Raw genomic sequence first — 22670 nt, 5'->3', positions numbered from 1 at the left:
ATTTAGTGTTTGTTTTCTCCTATAGTCTTGTCGTTTATCAGCAAAATGGATCAGTTGAACTTTCCACTATAAATTTGATCTTTTTATCATGTATTTAAAACCATCTAATTTCTTTCTTACCCTTTTAAGAAACCTTGAAATGTGTATTATGGAAAAAATAGGGCAATTCGAAAAGCTTTGAAAATGTTCTCATGCACATTTAAATCTTATTGTCTAAAACCAGTTTTAGTCGGTTATAGGTTTGTCAACATAAACGGCATGTATTACAGGCCAGTTGAGACTCATATATTGACCTTCTTTAAAGGCCAGGGGTTCGTTTCGCTAAAAGGCGTACGCCCGGCGTACATGTAACCTAAAAACTGACATAAAGTTTCATTAAAAGGCGTAACTTTGGGCCTGCTCTTATGTAGCAAGGGACAGTTTCGGATAAAGTACCAATATTTTTGTAAAATTGAGAGTTGCTGTACTTGAAGGCTTATGAGTGTTGCTAAAATTCATGAAATGATTTTTAATGATTAACATTAGTAAGAGGGGTGTCTCTTGTTGAAATTGATATGTAATATGTAGGCCCCATATGTTAGGTACATGAGAATCATAAGTAAAATGCGAAACCTGCGGTTATGACTGTTGTGTTGACTTTACACAGTGAAATTGCAAGTTACAGACGGGAGGTAAAATAACACGAAAAGTAGATGTAAACTATACACTGGTAAGTTTCTGACATGTGATAGTGCAACATGCACGCAATACGGAAGGTCAACCATCTGCAGGGAATTAGCTGGGGGAGGTATAAAAAGCTGAAAAATCATGAAAAATATGAAAGGGTCAAAATCTCATAAAAACCAGTATGTAAAGAATTTTACAGGTTTTGACTAGTAATTTTCTTCAGAAATTGGTGATTGGCCTGATAAAGATTGATTTAAAGGTATTTGTGCTGAATGGGAACTGAGGAAATTATAGTTACAGAGTTTCCAAAGAAATGCGTCCCTTGGCTACTAGAATTGTATCAGAAAAACTGTCCCGTGCCACCTTAGTTAAGCCAAAAATCTACGCCTAGCCAATGCAAAGGTAGCCATATTTTTGGGCGTAACTATAAAAAAATGCTAAATCTGTTTCTGAGAATTTCTTTGTTGGCCATAAAGTTAAATTTTACTATTTATCATGTATATTTGATTAAATTCATATGAAATAAGGAAAATAGAATGTTTTGATAGGTACAGTGTAGTGTCGCATCAATTCTCATATAGAAACTTTCTTACCATGCTGTATACACATTATTAGTCACCTACAGATTTCACCAGAGGAGACTATAGCTTTCCTCTGCGTCCGTCAGTCCGTCCGTCTGTCTGTCCTTCCGTCCGTCTGTCTTTCCCACTTCAGATTTCAACACTTTCTTATGCATTTGAGGAATAATATGAAACTTCCTGTACAACTTCAAAATGTCAAACTACAGATCAAGTTTTCACTCTGGTAGCGTCTGGTTGACATATTTTCGAGAACATTTTTTTTATAATCAAATGTTTTAACTTTTGGGTTCGGTATCGGGTTTGGTTTGTATTGGATAAACGAGGCCAGTATGTAGTCAATAATTCATACCGTGCGTTACTTGTACCATTCCTTTTATCATTTCTACAACAAATAAGTTTTGTAAAATAGTATTTTTGTGGCACTATTTCAATCGGGTTCGTAATCAGGTCGGGCTGTTTAACTGTTTAATTTGATTTGTGGTACAGAAGACGGTAAGAAATGATAGTGTGCATAACAGTGCATTTTTTCACAAATTTCTACGAGCGAATACTTGATGGGGTTGGCGAAATTACAGCAGATAAAACATAGAGTATTTATTTATTTTGCTCACTTTGTATTTAATTTCTATATCAATTATATAGTTAAAATTTCCTTAAGTTTGTTCTTTTTTCTCTGATTAAAAGATAATATCTAGTATATAATAGTTCAGAAATACTTGTATGCTTCAAAGGTTTCATAGAATAATACAAACCGGAAGGGAACGTGTATTGCTCATGCAATATCTCAGAATGCTTGTTTATACTTGCACTCGCCTTATACATGTTGAAATGTCATATTTAGACAAACAATCGATCATTTTCATTAGATTATTTGTATTCAATAATTAGATTTTTTTTCATATTTTAGTAGATTATGTGATGAATAATGTAGAAATTATTCATGTACGATGTACACGTAATGCAAAGGTATATTTGTATAAGAAATGTGTTGATTTTATTTTTTTCTCCAACGAAAAATGTTTGTGAACGGCATATTTTCAATGAATTTATCGGCTTCGTCCCCTTGATGTGTGAATGGTGTCATACGCAGGTAGATATAGCTACATAAGTCACAATTAAATGTATCATTCTACAGTATTGTTGAAATAAAAATACAATGTACAAAAAAATATAAAAAATGAAAGCTCCAACTGTGTTTCAGACTTGTGAAAAGTTCTTCATTTTTTAAAGTACTATAAAAATAATGCAAAACACTGACTTCAGTATCAGTAGAAAAATATTGTTTTAGTAGGTTACATATTAAACCTACTCTATATTAAGGTCAGATGGCACGTTCCTCGATAATCTTTTTAGTATAACCTCGTAAAAAGAGTTCCAATAAAAATTATTAATTTTTTAATTATTTTAAAAATGATTAAAATTTAATTTGATGTGGTTATGTGTCTAGATGGCCGAGTGGTTAGAACCGTGGCCGCTCACTGCCAATAGCGGATAGGTTCTAGAGGTAGTGAGTTCGAGATAGAGTTCCAATAGTGAATTTTGCTGTGCTGAATATGTATTTATTTTTATATCAGCCATTCTAGTGTATTTTCAAGAAGATAATGTAGGAAATTGCATACTCTAGTATTTGGCAGAAATGCCTGGTAAGGTACCCTAATTTTTTGAAAGAAAGCTTGTCAAAATAGTAGTAAACCATCAACAAATTCGTGGAAAAGGTTATATAAAATATAAAATTGAAGAACGTGCCGCCTGACCTTAACTTAAAATTTATATGAAGCCTATTCAATATATATATATATATATATATATATATATATATATATATATATATATATATATATATATATATATATATATATATATATATATATATATACGCTTTTGTGTTGTTTCATATATTCATGAGTTAGTACTGGTGAATTCATCATTATCAAGAACAAACAGCAAATGAATATAGCCATCGTAAAATAAAGTAATATACGCCATCATTAAACGCTAAATTACACACATTTAACACAAAAGCATTATTTGAATTTGGGTATTTGAATGTCAATAAGTACCCTTTGAACTTAAATACTTCGAAAAAAAAAACCCTGCTTTTTGAAGCAAATTGTGGTAAAAAGTTAGAATTAAAAATTTCATCAATGAATTCCTAGCCTAAGGCCAATTTTGCTACAAACGTTTCAATGCCACAAATCTTGATATTACATTATAAACATATATATTTATCGGAACCTATGATTTTTTTTTTGCACGAAGTAAGAAAATGTCGTAATTATAAAATTTAATGTATTCGATGCTTGTACGATAAATAATAATATTATTGCATTAATTTCCTTTATAAATTATTTTCTATGGTTAAAGAAATTCACCCATTTTCTTTCAATGATAAAGCGTGGGGAAGACCAGCAATTTATAAAACAAGTTCTATTTATACTCGAACCATAATTGTTGCAAGAGAATTCCAAGGCTGTCCAAAGCATTGTGAAATCACTCTTTTAATATCGATGACCCCCCCCCCCCATTTCCCCCAAACAAAAAACCAACGACCAAAAAAAAAAAAAAAAAAAATAAAGAAATACATTTCAATTCAATCAATTATGAACATTTCCTATAGGCTATAATGAAACATAAAATTCATTTAATAAAACGTTTCAGCAAGCTCTCTCTGTTGTGTGACTTAGTCATCACTACACAGAAATTGTTAACTACAATGTTTTGAACTAAGCAAGGAACGAATTCAATACTTTTAGTAGAAAAAAGTGTAATTCAAAACGAATTTCTTACGCATGTAAAGAAAAAAAAACTTATTTAAAGCATTATCAATGTAACTGTATCAATGTTTAAATCTTTTTTAAAAGTCAAATATATCAAAATAAAGTCCTTATTTATAACACTATTAATCAAAAATTTTGATGAAGCTGTCAACGTGTGTTTAAAAGATAGTTCGAAACGTTATGTGTGAGCTGTTGCAACGCACTTTGAAAAAACATTTTCAAAGTGCGTTAAATTTTGGACCAAGTTAACCCACTTTGAATTTTTTTTTTCAAAGTGCGTAATGAAAATACATCAACATTTTTCTAGTAAAGACACTCTTAACGCACTTTGAAAAAATATTTTTATATCACAAATTCTGGAACTGAATTTCTAATTTGTTGATAGTATGATGATTTGTTAACACTCGTGAATCTAATCTACCGTATTTAGTACAGGTCAAATACCAGTGCATCATTTAATTGATTACAAGATGAAGGTCCCTTGTCACTCATTTTTCCTTCCAAAACATTCGGTATTCAGCAACTTTGGGTAAACATTTAAGATCGGGAAAAAAATGCTCTGTATAAGTACATGCAGTGTTATTGAAAAAATGGCCGAACAATAATTTCTCCATTGGTATTTTAAAGAATCTATGTGTTTCAACATTAACCCTCTTCTCGTATTCTAATCAAATAAATCACTTCAATAAAATAATATTAACATTAACAAACATTAAATTATTATAAACTAAAAAATAAGCATTAGAATGTGGGTTAATTTTCCCGCACTGGTCTTATAAAAGATCATATTGTTTTGATAAACAGAATTTAGGTAATGTCTTCAGAAAATCTCAGTTAAGCTCTTTCAGCCAGGTGAGCTAAAAACCAAACACTTTTCCACGCCCCCCCCCCCCCTTACCAGAACTTAGTCGCTTCTACTGTGAAGCAACATCTCAAAAACGTCGATGGCCAAAAAATACAATGCATTCAATCAGAGCCACCACAAAGAGGCATTTATTTAGTCAAACGACAGACATGGTGAACCATAAAGCTTTCAAAATGTAAATAAAAAAATTTTCCGGTCTTCTGAAGCAGAGAATGATCACTTAACTCTAGGTAGATCGTTCATAAATTTGATTTTGAAATAATCAAATAACAAGTGCTTACCTTGAGAGTGCAAATTCAACTTCTAGTAACCTACGACTGGCAATGTGGTATTATATTTAAATCCACTTAAAGTACAGGTTATATGTTTCCTTGCATTTTTTTTTTACAAAATTGATTGTATTTTATACATGCATGACCAGATAAAAATCTACGCAATTCGACGCAAGACCTAATTGTCGGCGTAGGAATATACGCATTCGTTTAACATTTAAGCGCTGATTTAGATGCATTGTTAAGATTTTTTGTATACAATTTTCATTCAAATTGCTATACATGTTGGCATAATTGTTATTTTTTTTACAGATAATTGGTATCATCTTTAGTTGTCTCCATGCAGTTCCCCAAGGCAGTAAATCATGTTCATTAGTGTTTACTCACAAATAATCATTCGGTAAAAACAAAAACACTGTCCAACAATTGTGATAAACTTCATTTTATTTAAAGTTTAAAAATGTAGTAAGTATTCAGTAACATTGCATTTATATGTAAACATACTGATGTATCATATAATACTACATGAATGTACTAGAAAAAAATTGTAAAATATGTACACTTTAAATAACCTTAAATTCATTCAGGTCAAAGCTACATTACAATCTTTTATAAAAAAAAAAAACACACACGAAACAAAACAAAACGAAACAAAAACAAAAAATTAAAAAGAATGAAAGAAAATCTGGTCAATTCGTACAAAAAAAATTATTACATATATCAACATATATCTTTTCTAAAAATGTTTTCTTTTCAGATATACTTTTTAATCAACAGAATATTTAATAGTCATTTACCTAATCATATGCGTACTTGAATAAAAGACACACTTTCAAGTCAGAGGTACAACCTTTCTACACTCTCGGAGTAATTGTCAATGGTACGGCGTTTTTAGGAACAGCAAATGTCCGGTATTTGTATTCCATTGTCTTGTTTGTATCCGGCAAAAGCGAGGCTTTGAACCGACGAAAAAACTGTAATAAAAAACCCGACCAGAGTCTGAAATCTATCTTGAATGAATATAAATAACAATATCGAGATAAGCAGCAACAAACATATTTATTACATTGGTAATCCTTAGAGTAAGTTATTTAAGCCATTAATGCAAAATGACATTATAAGTCATGAACGGATTCAGAAATTTTTCCGGGGGTGGGGGGAGGGGTAGAAAAGGAAATCTGCTTGTCAGGGCTTGGGTGGGGTACGTGTTTTTTTTTATTTTCACGGGGAGAAGGATCAAAAGGGGGCCTTCCCTAAATTCGCGCATGAACACTATAACTTATCTAACAAATGCATATATTACTATTAATTGATGGGCTCATTCAACTTCATGCTTTGTTTATTAAATATGTTTTATTTCTCATTCAATTTGTATCATTTTTCAGAAAGATTATAAAATAATTAATCCTTTCTGCCAATCAGTCTTTTATGTTACCTTTGCAGTGAGGACATGCATCTCCGTTTCTGCAAAGCGCTGCCCAATACAGCTTCTTGGACCGAAGCCAAACGGAAGTATAGCAAACGGGTTGGTGTTTTTGTATTCTTCCGTCAATGTGGTGTCGTCACGCATGAATCTCTCAGGCAGAAACTTCTCAGGACTCTTAAATAACCGAGGATCTTCACACATTTGTTGAAAACAGAGGACCAACTCGGTCTGAAATATTGGTTTAAATATGATTATACTAATTTATGTTGTATGATTTTGGTATTTAACACAAGCGTTACCGTGTAAGGGGGTGCATACATGGAAGTATCTCAATTTTATTTCATTTTTTGTACATTTGAAAATACATGATTAGACAAACTAAATTCAGATAAAAGACATTTAATAAAGGTAAAACGAAACAAGACAAAGTAGGATTTAACAAGAGGCCCAGGGGCCACATCGCTCACCTGAGCAACAATTGCCTTAATTCTGATCAAATTAGCATTACAGTATCAACATATCTTGACAACTAAGTACAGTAGATCTTGCTAAAAAAATTGAAAATCTGCAAATTTTTATCCACCTCTTTTTTTTTGGGTAAATACCAAGCCCCTTTTGTTGTTGTACCTGTAAGAAGATTTTTCTCTATCCTATATACCCCTACCCCCCATTTCGTGGCCCCACTTTTCTCTAGGGAATCATGGTTTCATCAAACTTAAATCTGCATAACCTGTGCTTTCACACATAGTACTGAGTTTTGTACTGAAAACTTTCCCAGAATGTTTTTTAAGATTTTCTCTATATATTCCTATGTAAAAATTCAAACCGCCATCATGGCCCCGCCCTACCACTAGGGACTGTGATTTTGAAAACTTGAATTTACACTACCCAAGGATGCCTGTACACAACTTTAAGCTTTTTTGGCCAAATAGTCTTTAAAAAGAAGATTTTGAAAGATTTTCTCAATATATTCCTATGTAAAAATTCATCCCCCATTGTGGCCTCACCCTACCCCTGGACTATTATTTAAACAAACTTGAATCTATATGATCTGGGGATGCTTCCACTCAAATTCGGGCTTTTCTGGCCTAATAGTTTTGAGAAGAAGATTTTTAAAGATTTTCTCTATTTATAAAAATTCATCCCCCATTGTGGTCCCGCCCTACCCAGAGGGACCATGATTTGAACAAACTTAAATCTACATTACCTGAGGATGGTTACACACCAATTTGAACTTTCTTGGCCAAATAGTTATTAAAAGATTTTTTTTAAAGATTTTCTCTATATATTCCTGTATAAAATTTATCCCCCAATTGTGGCCCCACCCTACCCCGAGGGACCATGATTTGAACAAACTTGAATCTACACTATCTGAGGATGCTTCCATTTTAATTTGAGCTTTTCTGGCCTAATAGTTTTTGAAAAGAAGATTTTTAAAGATTTTCTCTATATATTCCTATGTAAAACTTGATCCCCCAATTGTGGCCCCACCCTACCCACAGGGACTATGATTTGAACAAACTTGAATCTACACTATCTGAGGATGCTTCCACTCAAATTTGAGCTTTCCTGGCCTAATAGTTTTTGAAAAGAAGATTTTTAAAGATTTTTTATATATTTCCTATGTAAAACTTGATCCCCCGATTGTGGCCCCACCCTACCCACAGAGACTATGATTTGAACAAACTTGAATCTACACTATCTGAGGATGCTTCCACTCAAATTTGAGCTTTCCTGACCTAATAGTTTTTTAAAAGAAGATTTTTAAAGATTTTCTCTATATATTCCTATGTAAAACTTGATCCCCTAATTGTGGCCCCACCCTACCCACAGAGACTATGATTTGAACAAACTTGAATCTACACTATCTGAGGATGCTTCCATTTTAATTTGCTCTTTCCTGGCCTAATAGTTTTTGAAAAGAAGATTTTTAAAGATTTTCTCTATATATTCCTATGTAAAACTTGATCCCCCAACTGTGGCCCCACCCTACCTTCGGGGACTATGATTTGAACAAACTTGAATCTACACTATCTGAGGATGCTTCCATTTTAATTTTAGCTTTCTGGCCTAATAGTTTTTGAAAAGATGATTTTTAAAGATTTTCTCTATATATTCCTATGTAAAACTTGATCCCCCAATTGTGGCCCCACCCTACCCATAGTGACTATGATTTGAACAAACTTGAATCTACACTATCTGAGGATGCTTCCATTTTAATTTGAGCTTTTCTGGCCTAATAGTTTTTGAAAAAAAAGATTTTTAAAGATTTTCTCTATATATTCCTATGTAAAACTTGATCCCCTAATTGTGGCCCCACCCTACCCCCAGGGACTATAATTTGAACAAACTTGAATCTACACTATCTGAGGATGCTTCCATTTTAATTTGAGCTTTCCTGGCCTAATAAATTTTTTTAAAAGATGATTTTTAAAGATTTTCTCTATATATTCCTATGTAAAACTTGATCCCCTAATTGTGGCCCCACCCTTCCCCCGGGGACCATGATTTGAACAAACTTGAATCTACACTATCTGAGGATGCTTCCATTTTAATTTGAGCTTTTCTGGCCTAATAGTTTTTGAAAAAAAGATTTTTAAAGATTTTCTCTATATATTCCTATGTAAAACTCGATCCCCTAATTGTGGCCCCACCCTACCCCCAGGGACTATGATTTGAACAAACTTGAATCTACACTATCTGAGGATGCTTCCATTTTAATTTGAGCTTTCCTGGCCTAATAAATTTTTTTTAAAGATGATTTTTAAAGATTTTCTCTATATATTCCTATGTAAAACTTGATCCCCTAATTGTGGCCCCACCCTACCCCCGGGGACCATGATTTGAACAAACTTGAATCTACACTATCTGAGGATGCTACCATTTTAATTTTAGCTTTCCTGGCCTAATAGTTTTTGAAAAAAAGATTTTTAAAGATTTTCTCTATATATTCCTATGTAAAACTTGATCCCCTAATTGTGGCCCCACCCTACCCCCAGGGACTATGATTTGAACAAACTTGAATCTACACTATCTGAGGATGCTTCCATTTTAATTTGAGCTTTCCTGGCCTAATAAATTTTTTTAAAAGATGATTTTTAAAGATTTTCTCTATATATTCCTATGTAAAACTTGATCCCCCAATTGTGGCCCCACCCTACCCCGGGGACCATGATTTGAACAAACTTGAATCTACACTATCTGAGGATGCTACCATTTTAATTTTAGCTTTTCTGGTCTATTAGTTTTTTAGAAGAAGATTTTTAAAGATTTTCTCTATATATTCCTATGTTAAACTTGATCCCCTTCTTGTGGCCCCACCCTACCCCGGGGACCATGATTTGAACAAACTTGAATCTACACTACCTGAGGATGCCTCCACACAAGTTTAAGCTTTTCAGGCCGATTAGTTTTTGAGAAGAAGATTTTTGAAAAATACCAACAAATTTTCAATAATTCTCAATTATCTCCCCTTTAAAGAGGGCGTGGCCCTTCATTTGAACAAACTTGAATCCCCTTCACCTAGTGGTGCTTTGTGCCAAATTTGGTTGAAATCTGCCCAGTGGTTCTTGAGAAGAAGATGAAAATGTGAAAAGTTTACAACGACGACGACAACAACGACGACGACTACGACAACGACAGACAACGGACAAATTGTGATCAGAAAAGCTCACTTGAGCCTTTGGTTCAGGTGAGCTAAAAACAAAATGAATTCTTTGTTCAAGATAACTGAATATTGACCTAAAACTTGATCTTTTCTAGATGATTAAATTAACAGCGCATACTTCTGATTATGAAACTTATTGATTATTAAGGACGGAGTCTTTTCGTTATCAAACATACGTCTGATAATAAGAAATTCATGAAATTTTGACACAGTCAAACAGATCACATAACCAAATGATTCTATCAGTTTTATTAAATTTAACCATCTTGTTTTCACATGAAGGTCAAGTCAAGGTGACTACCTTTTTCTTCAACTTAAAGGATCATAAAAAGAAATGTAGTTAGCTGCAGTTATGTACACATCTGTTTAAGAAATGAAGTTTCTATTCTTCAGAGAAATGATAGGATATCAGATTGTCTAACAGCTTATATTACTAAATTGGAATAAATATTTTAACTAAAATTGATATTGCTTAGCCCGCATTTCCTCTAATTTTCTTGAATTTTGAAGATATTTTGATTGTTCTTTTTTTATATTTCAAATATAAAAAAAAAATTCTGATTTTTAGGTATAATGAAGACTTTATATAAAGATGTAAATTAAATATCTAACATATTGACAATTTAATAAAAGAAGAAAACTGATTCTAGTGATTTTTTCACACAAATCAATGTATAGAATGGGCAGCGTGACTTTTAAAAGCTTCTAGAAATTTGATAGGGAAATCTTATTTTAAAAACGAATCTGAAACCCAAGTATCATTATGATATCATTACTTCACATAAGTTAAAAAATCCAACATCAATGTCATTGTTTTAAATAAATCATGTTAATACAGACTATATAATCTACAGCAATTCAGAATTGCGAAACATGTGATAAACATGTGATATTTCCCTACGCCGATATCCCGCCAAAAATATAGTCCTTATTAGAATCTAAACATTGATTACCATTTTTATCCCAAATTGTATGATAGTAAATAAAAAAAGAAAAGTATACTATTTCATTATGGACAATTAATCAATTTTACATTTGACAAGTCGAAAACCAGAAAAGACAGTCATCATTATAGAAATGATAAGCGAGAAATATGTTAAAATATATTGCTTAGAGATATGGAGTGAAGAAAGGGGTAGACTTACCCCTGCTGGAATATGGTATCCACCCAGAACCACGTCTTTGTCAAAGCGGCGGTAAGACCCAGGGGACGTTGGGGAATAAATCCTTCAACAATAAAAAAAATGTCAGAAAACTTGCCAACAGTTTAGTCCACAAAGATGATATATCAAAATGTTTTACATAGTAAAGATTGCATTAGTTGGCAATGACCAATCATTACCTTTACTTCAAGAAGACGACCTGCATAGAATATGCTTATTGAATTATAGCAAATACACCATCATAAATTACAGGTATATTAAGCATGAAACATGAAATTTTAATTCCGAATTTGATATTCAAATAACAATTGAGAGGAAAATATAATTCACATATTAATTAAGCTTATAGTACCCTCAGCCATTTCATTCAATCGACATATCGTTTACAATTTTATGCTGTGCTATGTATGCGATTCAATAAATCAGATATGCTTTGAGAATTTTATGCAATACTATAAGATTTGTATGCTATGCTACAAGAAATCGAAATGAGAGGTATCATAATGCTATTGGTATGCTTGGCTATAAGATTTGAATAAACCGTCTTCTCAACAAAAAAAGTTACAAATACATGTATATAGAAGTAAAATATTTAATAAACAAATTTAACACTAATCTGCAATGTAAAAACATTTGCTCATTAAAAAATCCCCATCAAAATAAAGTTGAAATTATGCTGTATTCTAAGTTATGTTATGCTCTGATGAATTAAAATCTAATGATGTGCCATGAGATTTTATGCTATAGTAAATGTATGATATTTCAATGCTGTGATGTGGAGAGTAGAATGCTATGGTACGTATGAAACTTCAATTCTATGCTATACTTTAGACTATGTTGTACAAGTTCTGTTTTTATTGACTGTATAATCGCACAACTTTTTATAAAATTTCTTACCTCATTGTTTCTCTCACACATGCCTTTAGATACGACATGTTGGCCAGAGCTTCTTTTGTGACGTCACCATTGCCACAAACCGACGAAATTTCCTTGTAAAGTTTTTCTTGCTTATCTTGATTCTTCGCCAGTTCGAACCACAAAAGACTTAACGTGTTTGAAGTCTAGAAAAAAATTAACGTCAGACTATTTCTATAATCAAGAAAAACACGATATGATAAGAATGATAGTGAGCAATTATAGACTCATACATTAAGAATATAAAAGATGATATCGGCATATAAAAATATTTTTTAATTACTTACATAACAAAACGAAAAAAGACAGAGAAAAAAACCCACCAACAAACAGAGCAATAAAAAAACCACAAAAATATCAATGCAGTCTCCTTCTGTTTTGATGTTTGTTGTTTGTTATATGTTGTTTTTTAGTTGTTGTTTTTTTTGTTGCTATTTGTTTTTCGTGTTTGTTTTTCAAAACTATGCCTACAGATGTAGATTTAATCTGTTTTAATGTGTAATTTTTGTGCATCATGTACATGTAATTGTTGTAACAGATAACTCACTGACTCTATCCCTGCAATGAACAGGTCAAGAAGGGTTCTGTCCACATCGGCTGGGGTCATTTTCGGATGACTCAACAACGAGTACAGTAGATTCGGCTTTTCAAGATACTCTTCCAGCTTTCCTTCTGCTTTCACTTTTTCCAAAGTTGACAATGCATTCTTGATTTCTACCTGGAATACACTGAAAGAGAACATCAATGATGTATTATGTTTCTCTGTTTACTTTTGTGGAGTCGGAAATCACAGTTAAACACGCACACACATACACTGTATAATTAAACAAAAAGATGCTTTCTATGGTGATTTATTCGGGATATGAAGGTGGCGACATTGCAGAAAAAATACATAAGGCTTATGTAATTTTTTTTTCTGCAATAATCGCTACCTTCATACATGTAGCCCGCATGAATCATTATAGAAAGCATTTTATTATTTATATTTACATCTTTCTTTTAACTAATTAAAAATATTGATTATAAAAAGTAACTAAAGTAAAATTCACTAAATTACTGTTAATGTAGATAAGTACGTTAGCAAAACGCAACAGCCAAATCGTCTCCCTTGAGACTTTGAGTTTAACATCATCATGATTATTTCGTGCAGTCCGTGATTTTTCTTAGGTCGCTGTAGATTACGACCAATCGATAAACAGGACGTGTCGATTTCACTCCTGTCAGTTTCAGCCACTGTAAGTTTCGACCAATCGATAAACGGGACTTTTAGATTTCAGTCTAGCTGTTTCTATAGAGCTATGAATTGACTATAAGTTTCTGTAAGAAGTAGAGGGAATCGTACTTGGTAGATGTATATATAATGCATGATGAAAATTAGCTTAACGAATGTAGCAAGATATCTCTTTACCCATATGGCAATGTCTACAAACTTTCACCGTAATAGAGCATGATAATTTTACAGAAAAATATCAAATATATTGTTATACCCTTATGAAATTAAACTTAGTTAAAATTTGAACTAAGTTTTACGGACTTTTATCAAAACATTTTAGGTTTTGAGATTAAGTTTTAAAAAAATTCTTATGTAAAAATCCGACCATCGAGTGTAGCCCAATCCTTGTCTGAAAATCATAATAATAAATTTGACAAACTTTAATTTACACCGTACATGTATGAGGTTGCTGTTAAAGTTACAGATTTCCGATAAAAATTGGTTTTAGAAATGATGAAAATAAGATTTCAGCGAGCGAGCTTAAAAGGAAGAATAACTTTGCTTTGCTTGATACATGTATGAAAAGGATATTTAGATAAATGTTATATTTTTTTAAAACAATGAATCAAACGAGTAATATCGAACCTATAAACATGGTCTATTGCCCTTTTGAATTTTCTGTACAATGGAGTTGAAACGTAGAGATATGGCTTAAATCCAAGACTTTTACCGTCCACATCAACTGCGTCAAATATGTCTTCGATAAATTTGACGTCAATGATGCTCGTCTTATCCATGCACCCAAACCGTCGATTGAAACAAAGCATCCCTACACCTGACACAGAAATTAATATAAATGTCACTGAGACAAAAAAAAAACCACAATTTTATTTTTAAAATTTTATGTACCAAACGTCGAAATGTTTGCATGAATCGGTGTGCAATTATTTGTAACTGTTTAATGAAAATTCATTTGTATATTCTGAAAATGAAATCAAAACATTATTAAGGTAGACACTTTTTTGTAAAATTCTCAAAAATTTGAAATTGAAATGAAACCTTGCCCACATTGTTTTGAAATTACTATATGAATCTCCTTTCATTGGAGGATAAAATGAAATAGCCATTGTTTGAATTTGCCTGGTGTGTTTTTTTAATAGATAGAACAAATGTGTATGCACTTTCATTTATACCGGGGACCTTTTAGTAATTTAAATACACTGAAACATATTAATAATAAAAATGAATTATATTAAAACTGATAACTTTAAGTAGATTGTGATGAAAATAACATAATTTATAAAATAGATTTTGTTAAATCCCTTTTTGTGACTTTGAAATACTTATCATGGTATTGGACCTTTTAAAAGAACTTGTATCACTTGAATAGAAAAAAAAACATTACAGTATTGCTTCATGACCCCAATTATTTGAATATCAATTATATAAAAAAAAATTATCGTGAAATTTAGAATAATCAAAGTTTAAACTTTTTTTTAACGGAAAAGAGAATAAAGTCTAAACACTTAAAATTATGACTATGTCCAAATCGGGTTTTTACTATCATATGATGAAACACAAGTAATGCAATATTAAATGATTTAAGGCCAAATGCACAAAGATCAAACAAATGCCATTCGAATGCAAGTTGTTTTGAAATTATGAAATTACGCTGAAACTCGATTTTTTTTTGTTTTGAGAAAACGGGGTTTATAATTTATATTTTTTCCTTAATAAGATAATCAATTGAAATTAACTTTTACCAAAAAAAATTACGCCATTCTATTGTGTATTTCAGAAATATTTCAAGTAACGTTACGTATTCCTTAAGGTTTTTCTGACTACTTTAATACATATTATTATTACTTTCAGTTGCGTAGTCGACAAGAACTGGTCGGAGATCCTCAACTGTTCCGCCATCTTTGTATTTCTGTACGAAGTCCTCAGCTACTTTTGACAGAGTGTCTACATAGGCAGACACGGCCAATGGTCTTAGCATCAGCTGCTGTGCGGGTTTACGTAATCTAGCCCATGCCTCGCCATTTCTTTAAATAAGAGTTATGAAAGATATTAAACAAGTAAATTACTTTTTTTTCTTCAGAAACTCAATCTTACGACTGTATTCTCATTAATACCAACGACAAAAATCATATGATCTAAATAAATAACGAGCACTAATATCTATATGACTGAATTCTATTTTAAAAATATTAAATCAAACATATCAAAAGAATTGCATGTGTTCTTAGGATCATTACCTTTAAAAGTACATATAGGAGACAAGCCAGAATTTTTTTTTTCAATCCAATGCTCAGCATGTTTAACTTTGTTTTGACAGAGAAGAAATTGCTTATCAATTTTTTTTCTACTTTTAGGAAAGAGAGAGAGAGAGAGAGAGAGAGAGAGAGAGAGAGAGAGAGAGAGAGAGAGAGAGAGAGACTAACAATGTTGCAAGGCTTTGACTGAGCTTATGTTTGTCGTTGTAAACTCTGAGGATGTCAACTGGTGGACGGTAGGGGTATTTCAATTGTATTTCCAAAACCTCTTTAGCAAGATCCGGGTCAAAAATAAACACTGTCCAATTGTTTTTGATTCGGGTCCTGACTATATCGCCATATTTCTTCTGGAGACTAGAACAGAATGTCTTTACCTGGAAATCATCTAACTTACAATCTACAATATTACAAAAGAAACAAGACGTCTTAATCGAATACACATTAATTTCATGTCTCTAACAAACACGGTCTATATAAAGTAAGTTACATTGTAAGTAATCCCCAGTAATAAGTAAAATGAATGTAATTAAACAGGTAAGTTGAAGGTATATGAATATCAGCGCTCTTGATCGGATTACACTACTAGTTTTGTTCCAAAAAATTTTTTTCAAAGCGACAAATGGCTTTCAAAAATTGACAAGTTTAAATTGTGTGTTGCTGCGCTGTTTTTCATCGTAACATTTCATTATTACAAATGAAACACTTTATAGAATAAAATCCCGTATCTCCGGTAAAATTGGCAAAGATCTATAATTTTCGCTATTTTCGCGACCTCTTTCAAATCGTAAAATATTAAATACGCAGAAATTATATCCTGTATTATTTTCTTTAAGATTCATTTAATATCGCAAACAATTACTGATGCAAATTAAAAATGCTACATATTTTCCACATATTCGCAAATTTTGTGACACGCGACCCCCCCCCCCCCCCCCCCAATTATAGTACTGTAACAGTTTAAACGCCAACTTTGTTCACAAAATCAGGATGCAGTTAAAAGAAATGTTTTGGATACATACCTAGGGATTTTGAAAGGAAGATACTGCCGACATAAGGTAATGCTGATTTCCCGGACACTCCGGGGATATCTTCCAGCGGCCTTACTTCCGGGTGTTTGCTTGTCTGTATGGGCGCGGGATTTGATGAATACAAGCTTGTCGAGAATACATTCGGTAATCTAAGAAATAAGAAATTAACAATGAAGTTATCTTCGCTAACCAGGAGTTTCTGATCCGCATCATTCCTCAAGAACCCTTGGCATATCGTGCTATTTTCCTGGATTTTGATTGGGTTTACATGTACTAAAAACCGACCAATCAAACAAGACACCCATGGGACTATCGGTGACCTGAGTAACTGCAGTGTGGCTTTTGCAATATATATATATATATATATATATATATATATTCATGTGTAATTATGATTACAAGGATATTAAAATTGTTTTAATATTCCGGGATTGTTTTATCTAATAAAACTTTCTGAATTCTAAAACAAAACATTAAAAATTGTAGCATAACATACAGTGACATAATTGAACAAATTCTAAGTACAACAAAATATTAGGTGGAAGTTACAGCACCCTAGCTATATAATCATTACAGCCCTGCCCTAATACCAGACCTCTGACCTACATGTAGGGGCCATGACATTCACAATTTTAGATGAGGCACTCTTCCTCATCATAATTCTGTACCTATGTAAGAGTTAATCTGCTCAGGAGCAAATATTTTCAAAGAACTAATGCATTTTCAATTTTTAATCATTAGAGCCCCACCCTAACACTAGAAACCCCAACCAAGTCGCCTTGAAATTCACAATTTTAAAAGATGTATTCTTCCTCATCATAACAATGTACTTAGTTTATGGGCTTAAAACCCAGGAGCAGAGGAAAAGAATTTTATTAAAAAAAATAAATGCATTTTCACAATACAATTATTATACCCCCACCCAAGCGCCAAACCCCATGACCCTGGGGCCATGAATTTCACAGTTTTAGTAGAGATCAATGCTTATTACAATCATGCAAGTAAAGAAGAAGATTTTAACAATCTTAACCCCCCTTCACCCATAAATACTATATGTAAAATTTGGTTGAAATTGGCTCAGTGAATCTAAAGTAGAAGCTAAAAATATTCAATAGTTTACGACCGACGAACGACAAAAGTCGTACGAACGACGAAGGACAAAGATAGCACTAGGTCGCCTGAGTGACTCGGGTGATCAACAATGCATATCTAAAATAATCGACAATGTTTTAGTACATTTTATTTACGAGTGTCTCTAACATGAATCGCTCAAAACCTTTATTTTTCTGGTCTTTCTGTTCAAGTCTTTATGATACTGAAGCGCCCAAATGGTGCAGTAAAAAGTGCACTTTTGATTGTGAATCATTATAGATATATAAACTCATATATTAAGGAATTACCCATTACCCAGTCTTACATCCTCCGAATGAATTCGATCTATATGTAACATTTCACATTAATCCCATTTATTAAATTCATTGTGCAATAAAACCCTTTTTTTCAATTTGTCAATCCCAATGTCTATAGAGGTTGCTATTAATGCACCTGTGACGATGAAGTACGGCACCTTTCCTCATTTCGCTGATTAATAAATAGGCTGGGAGATCACATGACGACAAATACATGCCAAGGATTCGTGAGAAGTGGTAAGAATGTGTGAGATTTCGCCTTGACTGTGGAATGCAGGTGAAAAAATGTAAAAATGTTGTAAGGCCAAATGGGAATTTCTTAATAAAACTACAGTAAAATCAAAACTTGTAAATTGGTTATATGTTTTGATAATAATTAAGTAAATTACACACATTGTGAAGATGAATAATAAAGATGATAGGATATAAAACTAATTTAAAAATTTCAGACATTCTAGTCAGCTGTTATCGGATGTAAAATTATTTAGAAATACAATGATTTATGGGGGATCAGAAACCCTTGGCTGGCGAAGATGTAATGAAGTTAATTCATGCAACATTCAGTAATCTAAGAAATAGGAGGTTAAATAAAAACGAAGTTACATGTAATCATGCAATCTAAATTACATCTTAAAATAAAATAAGCCTGCAAATCTGTTAATACAAGTACTTGAATTTACGTTCAACTGTACAATGTAACCGTGATACTGTACATGGAATTTTATATGTTCTCATATGACTCTTGCTACGTTTCTGTCAGATAGAGATTATCATAGTAATGTCAAATAAGTTGACAACATTTCTCCATGGCAACATTTCATTTTCGCGGAAGAGAAAAAACAATTTGAATTTATAAATTTCATTTGAAAACATTTGAAGACATTAAATACTGTGGAATCATTAGATTTCGTGGTGGCTCAATTTTCGTGGAATTCGTGGGTACCTCTCATCCACGAATTAACATCCTTCACGGATTAATAAATTAGGGTAATAAATCATATTTCCTTTGTAGGTTTTAGAGAATACACGAAATTACGTCCCCACGAACCTGTAAAATTTAATAAATCCACGAAAATTGGCCCCCACGACATTTAATGATTCTACAGTATGAAGTTTTTAAAGGATACATGGGTGACTGATTAGCATACTACATGTATAGAATAGTATTAGAAGCGTCTCAACATTTTCAATTTGAGTTGCTTCACAAAATATAATTTGTATGCATTAGGAGCCATTTGGACTATGCGATATCTAGTTAGAAAACTTAGTATCTTTATCAACTGTGCCATAATATTTTTAACCGAAAAATAAAACATTACAAAAAATCTTTTAGAATGCAGTTAACCACTACAAGATTATATTTATTTTTTTTTTTCATTTTGCTGTGTATAACATCGCTCGCGGCACCTGCAAATTGTGTCGTATACTCTACACTAAATAAATAAAACAGTCATAAATTTAGGTTTAAAGTTTTTCTTATTGAAACAGTTGTTGGATATAAGGTATCACTCTTTAAATAGCACGCAAAGGTGAACTTTTAGAACATACCTAGGAAAAAGAATTTTTGCTCGCTATTAATTTTTACAGATATGGTCAAATTTTGTTTAAGCTCAAAGTAAGATTTCGTTTCTTAGTATGTACAAATGCCGTCTATAACACTATGTGATCTACCTAATTTATAGATTCATTTTGTTATCAATTGGAATAAAGAAAAATTATCAGCCACATAGACTGTTACACCGTAAAATACCGTCAGAAAAATAATAATTAAGGTCTTCCGTTTCCAACGGAAGACCTTACTATTATTCTGAAATTTTTTCAAATTTCTTATTATTTTTTTTTTTCTTCTAGACGCCAACTTTGATCCTTAATATCTCGCTCGTTTGTTCACCGATTGTTTTGAAATTTTCAGGACTGATAACATGCCGCGTGATGTTGTCGTTGCATATTTTAGTTGAGGAAAATCCCCATCCGGTTTTGAGTTATTCCCCTTTTAGTAAAATTTAACGACTTCTTTTGTCCAGGGGGGTTTAGCTATAACGATGACTGGCAGAGTCTCAAAGATGGGCTGGTTTGGAAGCTAATACATTGAATTTGTGCGAGATATATTTTATTTATTATTTAAATGCAAATAAAAGGGGTGGTATAGATGTTGAAACAAAGGTAAGAAAAAAATTCAAAAAAAATCGCGTATTCTCCGTGTTAGTTTTCTACCTGATAAAAATTTGTTATAACATGTATTTTAAAAGATCTTGGTCTTACCAAGACCTTTCATTCGGTATACAGAAAAAGGGGCTGGCCCCTATAATTAGGGAGTTAGATGCGTCAAAAGTTTCTTGTCAATAACTTGTAAAGGAATAAAATTTTCTAATGCATTATTGAAGCAAAGTTGTAAAGAAATTAATTTTAAATCCTTCCGTGGTATTCAATTTAATGTTTTCGTAATTTCTAGCCAGTATTTGCAGAAACAATTGTTGTCAGTTCGGTCCATTTTTGTGGGGGTGCGCACGTTTAGGAGGTTATGAAAGGCTTTTTGTAATGCACTAACTGATACATGCAGCGCGCAAAAATAATTCTACATAAAATTCCCAAATGTTTTTATTCATATGTACATATTCATTTCATAAAGATGAACGTCTTTGACCTTATTTTTGTTGTTTGTTTCATAACTGTGCCCCTTTCTATATTTAGATGCATTACGAGACTCAGGTAACCGATCGATAGAAGAGTCGCTAGCTGTATTCAGGCCGTCGCCTTGACGACAGTGCATATGCTTGTAGAGCTGGACGTACACATGTTTAACGCCCCACTGTGTTACTGTAACAGAGACATTTTGAATTGTTTCAGTACTGGGAGATGTGTTAATAAAATGGTTCGAATGCATGGTAATTAAACTCAACTTTTCTACAGTACGTATACACGGCCGTCATGTAAAGCACAATGTGTATTACTGACATGACAAATGTACGCCGGCAATTTAAACGAACGCGGGATTGCTCCTGATAGAACATTTCTTTTAAAGCAAAACAAAATACTGATTTCCGATGGATATAATATTATCATCGTGGAGATGATATTAAAAAGTGAACTTAATATTCGTACACGATAATATTTGAATCCAAAGCCGCTATTTTTAAGTAACGGTTATTAGGGATATTAATTATGACTTGCCCTGCGTTTCACGTTTTTTACTTGCAATGCATCTACAAACGAAAATACCAAACAACCTTCGGCAGCAATTTATAAATTATTTATTACATACTAGTACACAATATTAAAGAGATAATTAAATAAATTGGGCTTTATAATTGTACTCGCTATCTTCCGTGGAAATAATGGCATGGAAAAAATGTTGTTCAATGTTCATCAAAAACGATGTAGCCTTAGCAATCGAAAATAATTAACAAACTGTATATTGATAGATTGACACATTAACAAACATTCAGACCCGCAATGTATTTTTTGCAAATTCTTTAAAATGTAGACTCAATAAGTGAATTTTTCCGTTTGGGGTATTTTGAATCACATGTGTACGCTATGTGTACATGTACATATAGATTAATAGCCATATAGATAAACACTTACCCCACTTCGGCGAATTACTTGTTCGTAGCCCCTCCAGTAAATATTCCAATTATATGAATTTATATTTGTTTAATTAATCCAAACTGATGATTCTTTGTTAATGATGATAATCCAACACCAACTATTACTTACATTGTACTACTTAGACAATGTGTATCATCTTGTTGCGATGACACCTCCCTCTTTTTTTTTTTTGACCTTTCAAATATGGCAATCTATTTTTAAATCAGGATTACACACGTGCAATGTGAAAAGCCCTTTTAATTGAACACTCTTGCTCATTGTTGCTTATTACATCCCATATAACGTTTTCATCAATTATGAATATAAATGTTGACACATTAAAGATGCATCGTCAGGCAATTATTAATTCAAGCTTGTGGGTCCCCCCCCCCCCCCCCACACACACACTTTTTCTCACAGCAATTAATTTTTCCGGATTAGGATATTGAAGATTTTGGGAAAAACTTTTTTTTTTTTTTTTTTTTGTTGTTTTCAAGCCATGATAAGCATGATAAAAAGGACTCTCAAAATAAGAAAATAGACGCAAAGTAAACTGCATTCACGGCATATGTTCACATGGTATTCCTATTCCTATTCTATTCCTATTTTGGACTCGTCCACTATAACTACGAAAAAATTAATGAATGAGACATTCTGATTCTGGCGCGGAGTCTTGTAAATGAAATTTCCATTGATCTGAATGGATTTTTCCGTGAGGGTCGGGGTAGGTATAAAAACAAATTTAATCGTTCAAAGTTTTGAATTGTTAACAACGATATATCAGATCGAATGTTTTAGAACGATTTATAAATCCAAAATACAGT

General features: G+C 32.4%; 1 protein-coding gene across 2 annotated transcripts in view; it reads right to left on the bottom strand.

The window, feature by feature from the left end:
* Window positions 1-5582: 5582 nt before the first annotated feature.
* LOC128182663 (probable cytochrome P450 49a1) overlaps window positions 5583-22670 on the bottom strand; it is a 31997-nt gene continuing 14909 nt past the window's right edge. Inside the window, exons 2-10 of one of the 2 annotated variants that reach the window (XM_052851349.1) lie at window positions 16841-16998; window positions 15990-16218; window positions 15412-15590; window positions 14191-14380; window positions 12880-13060; window positions 12315-12478; window positions 11400-11481; window positions 6597-6815; window positions 5583-6135 (exon numbers count right to left, since the gene is read on the bottom strand). In XM_052851349.1, the coding sequence (XP_052707309.1) occupies window positions 6016-6135; window positions 6597-6815; window positions 11400-11481; window positions 12315-12478; window positions 12880-13060; window positions 14191-14380; window positions 15412-15590; window positions 15990-16218; window positions 16841-16998 (1522 nt within the window). In that variant the 3' untranslated portion in view covers window positions 5583-6015. The remainder of the gene's footprint in view (window positions 6136-6596; window positions 6816-11399; window positions 11482-12314; window positions 12479-12879; window positions 13061-14190; window positions 14381-15411; window positions 15591-15989; window positions 16219-16840; window positions 16999-22670) is intronic. The other variant, XM_052851350.1, reaches the window with a different exon arrangement.

The sequence above is a fragment of the Crassostrea angulata genome, chromosome 5 (assembly GCF_025612915.1).
Source record: "Crassostrea angulata isolate pt1a10 chromosome 5, ASM2561291v2, whole genome shotgun sequence".
In the NCBI taxonomy this organism is placed as follows: Eukaryota; Metazoa; Mollusca; class Bivalvia; order Ostreida; family Ostreidae; genus Magallana; species Magallana angulata.
The sequence above is the reverse complement of the archived record's forward strand: the minus strand, read 5'-3'. Positions and strand labels throughout refer to the sequence as shown.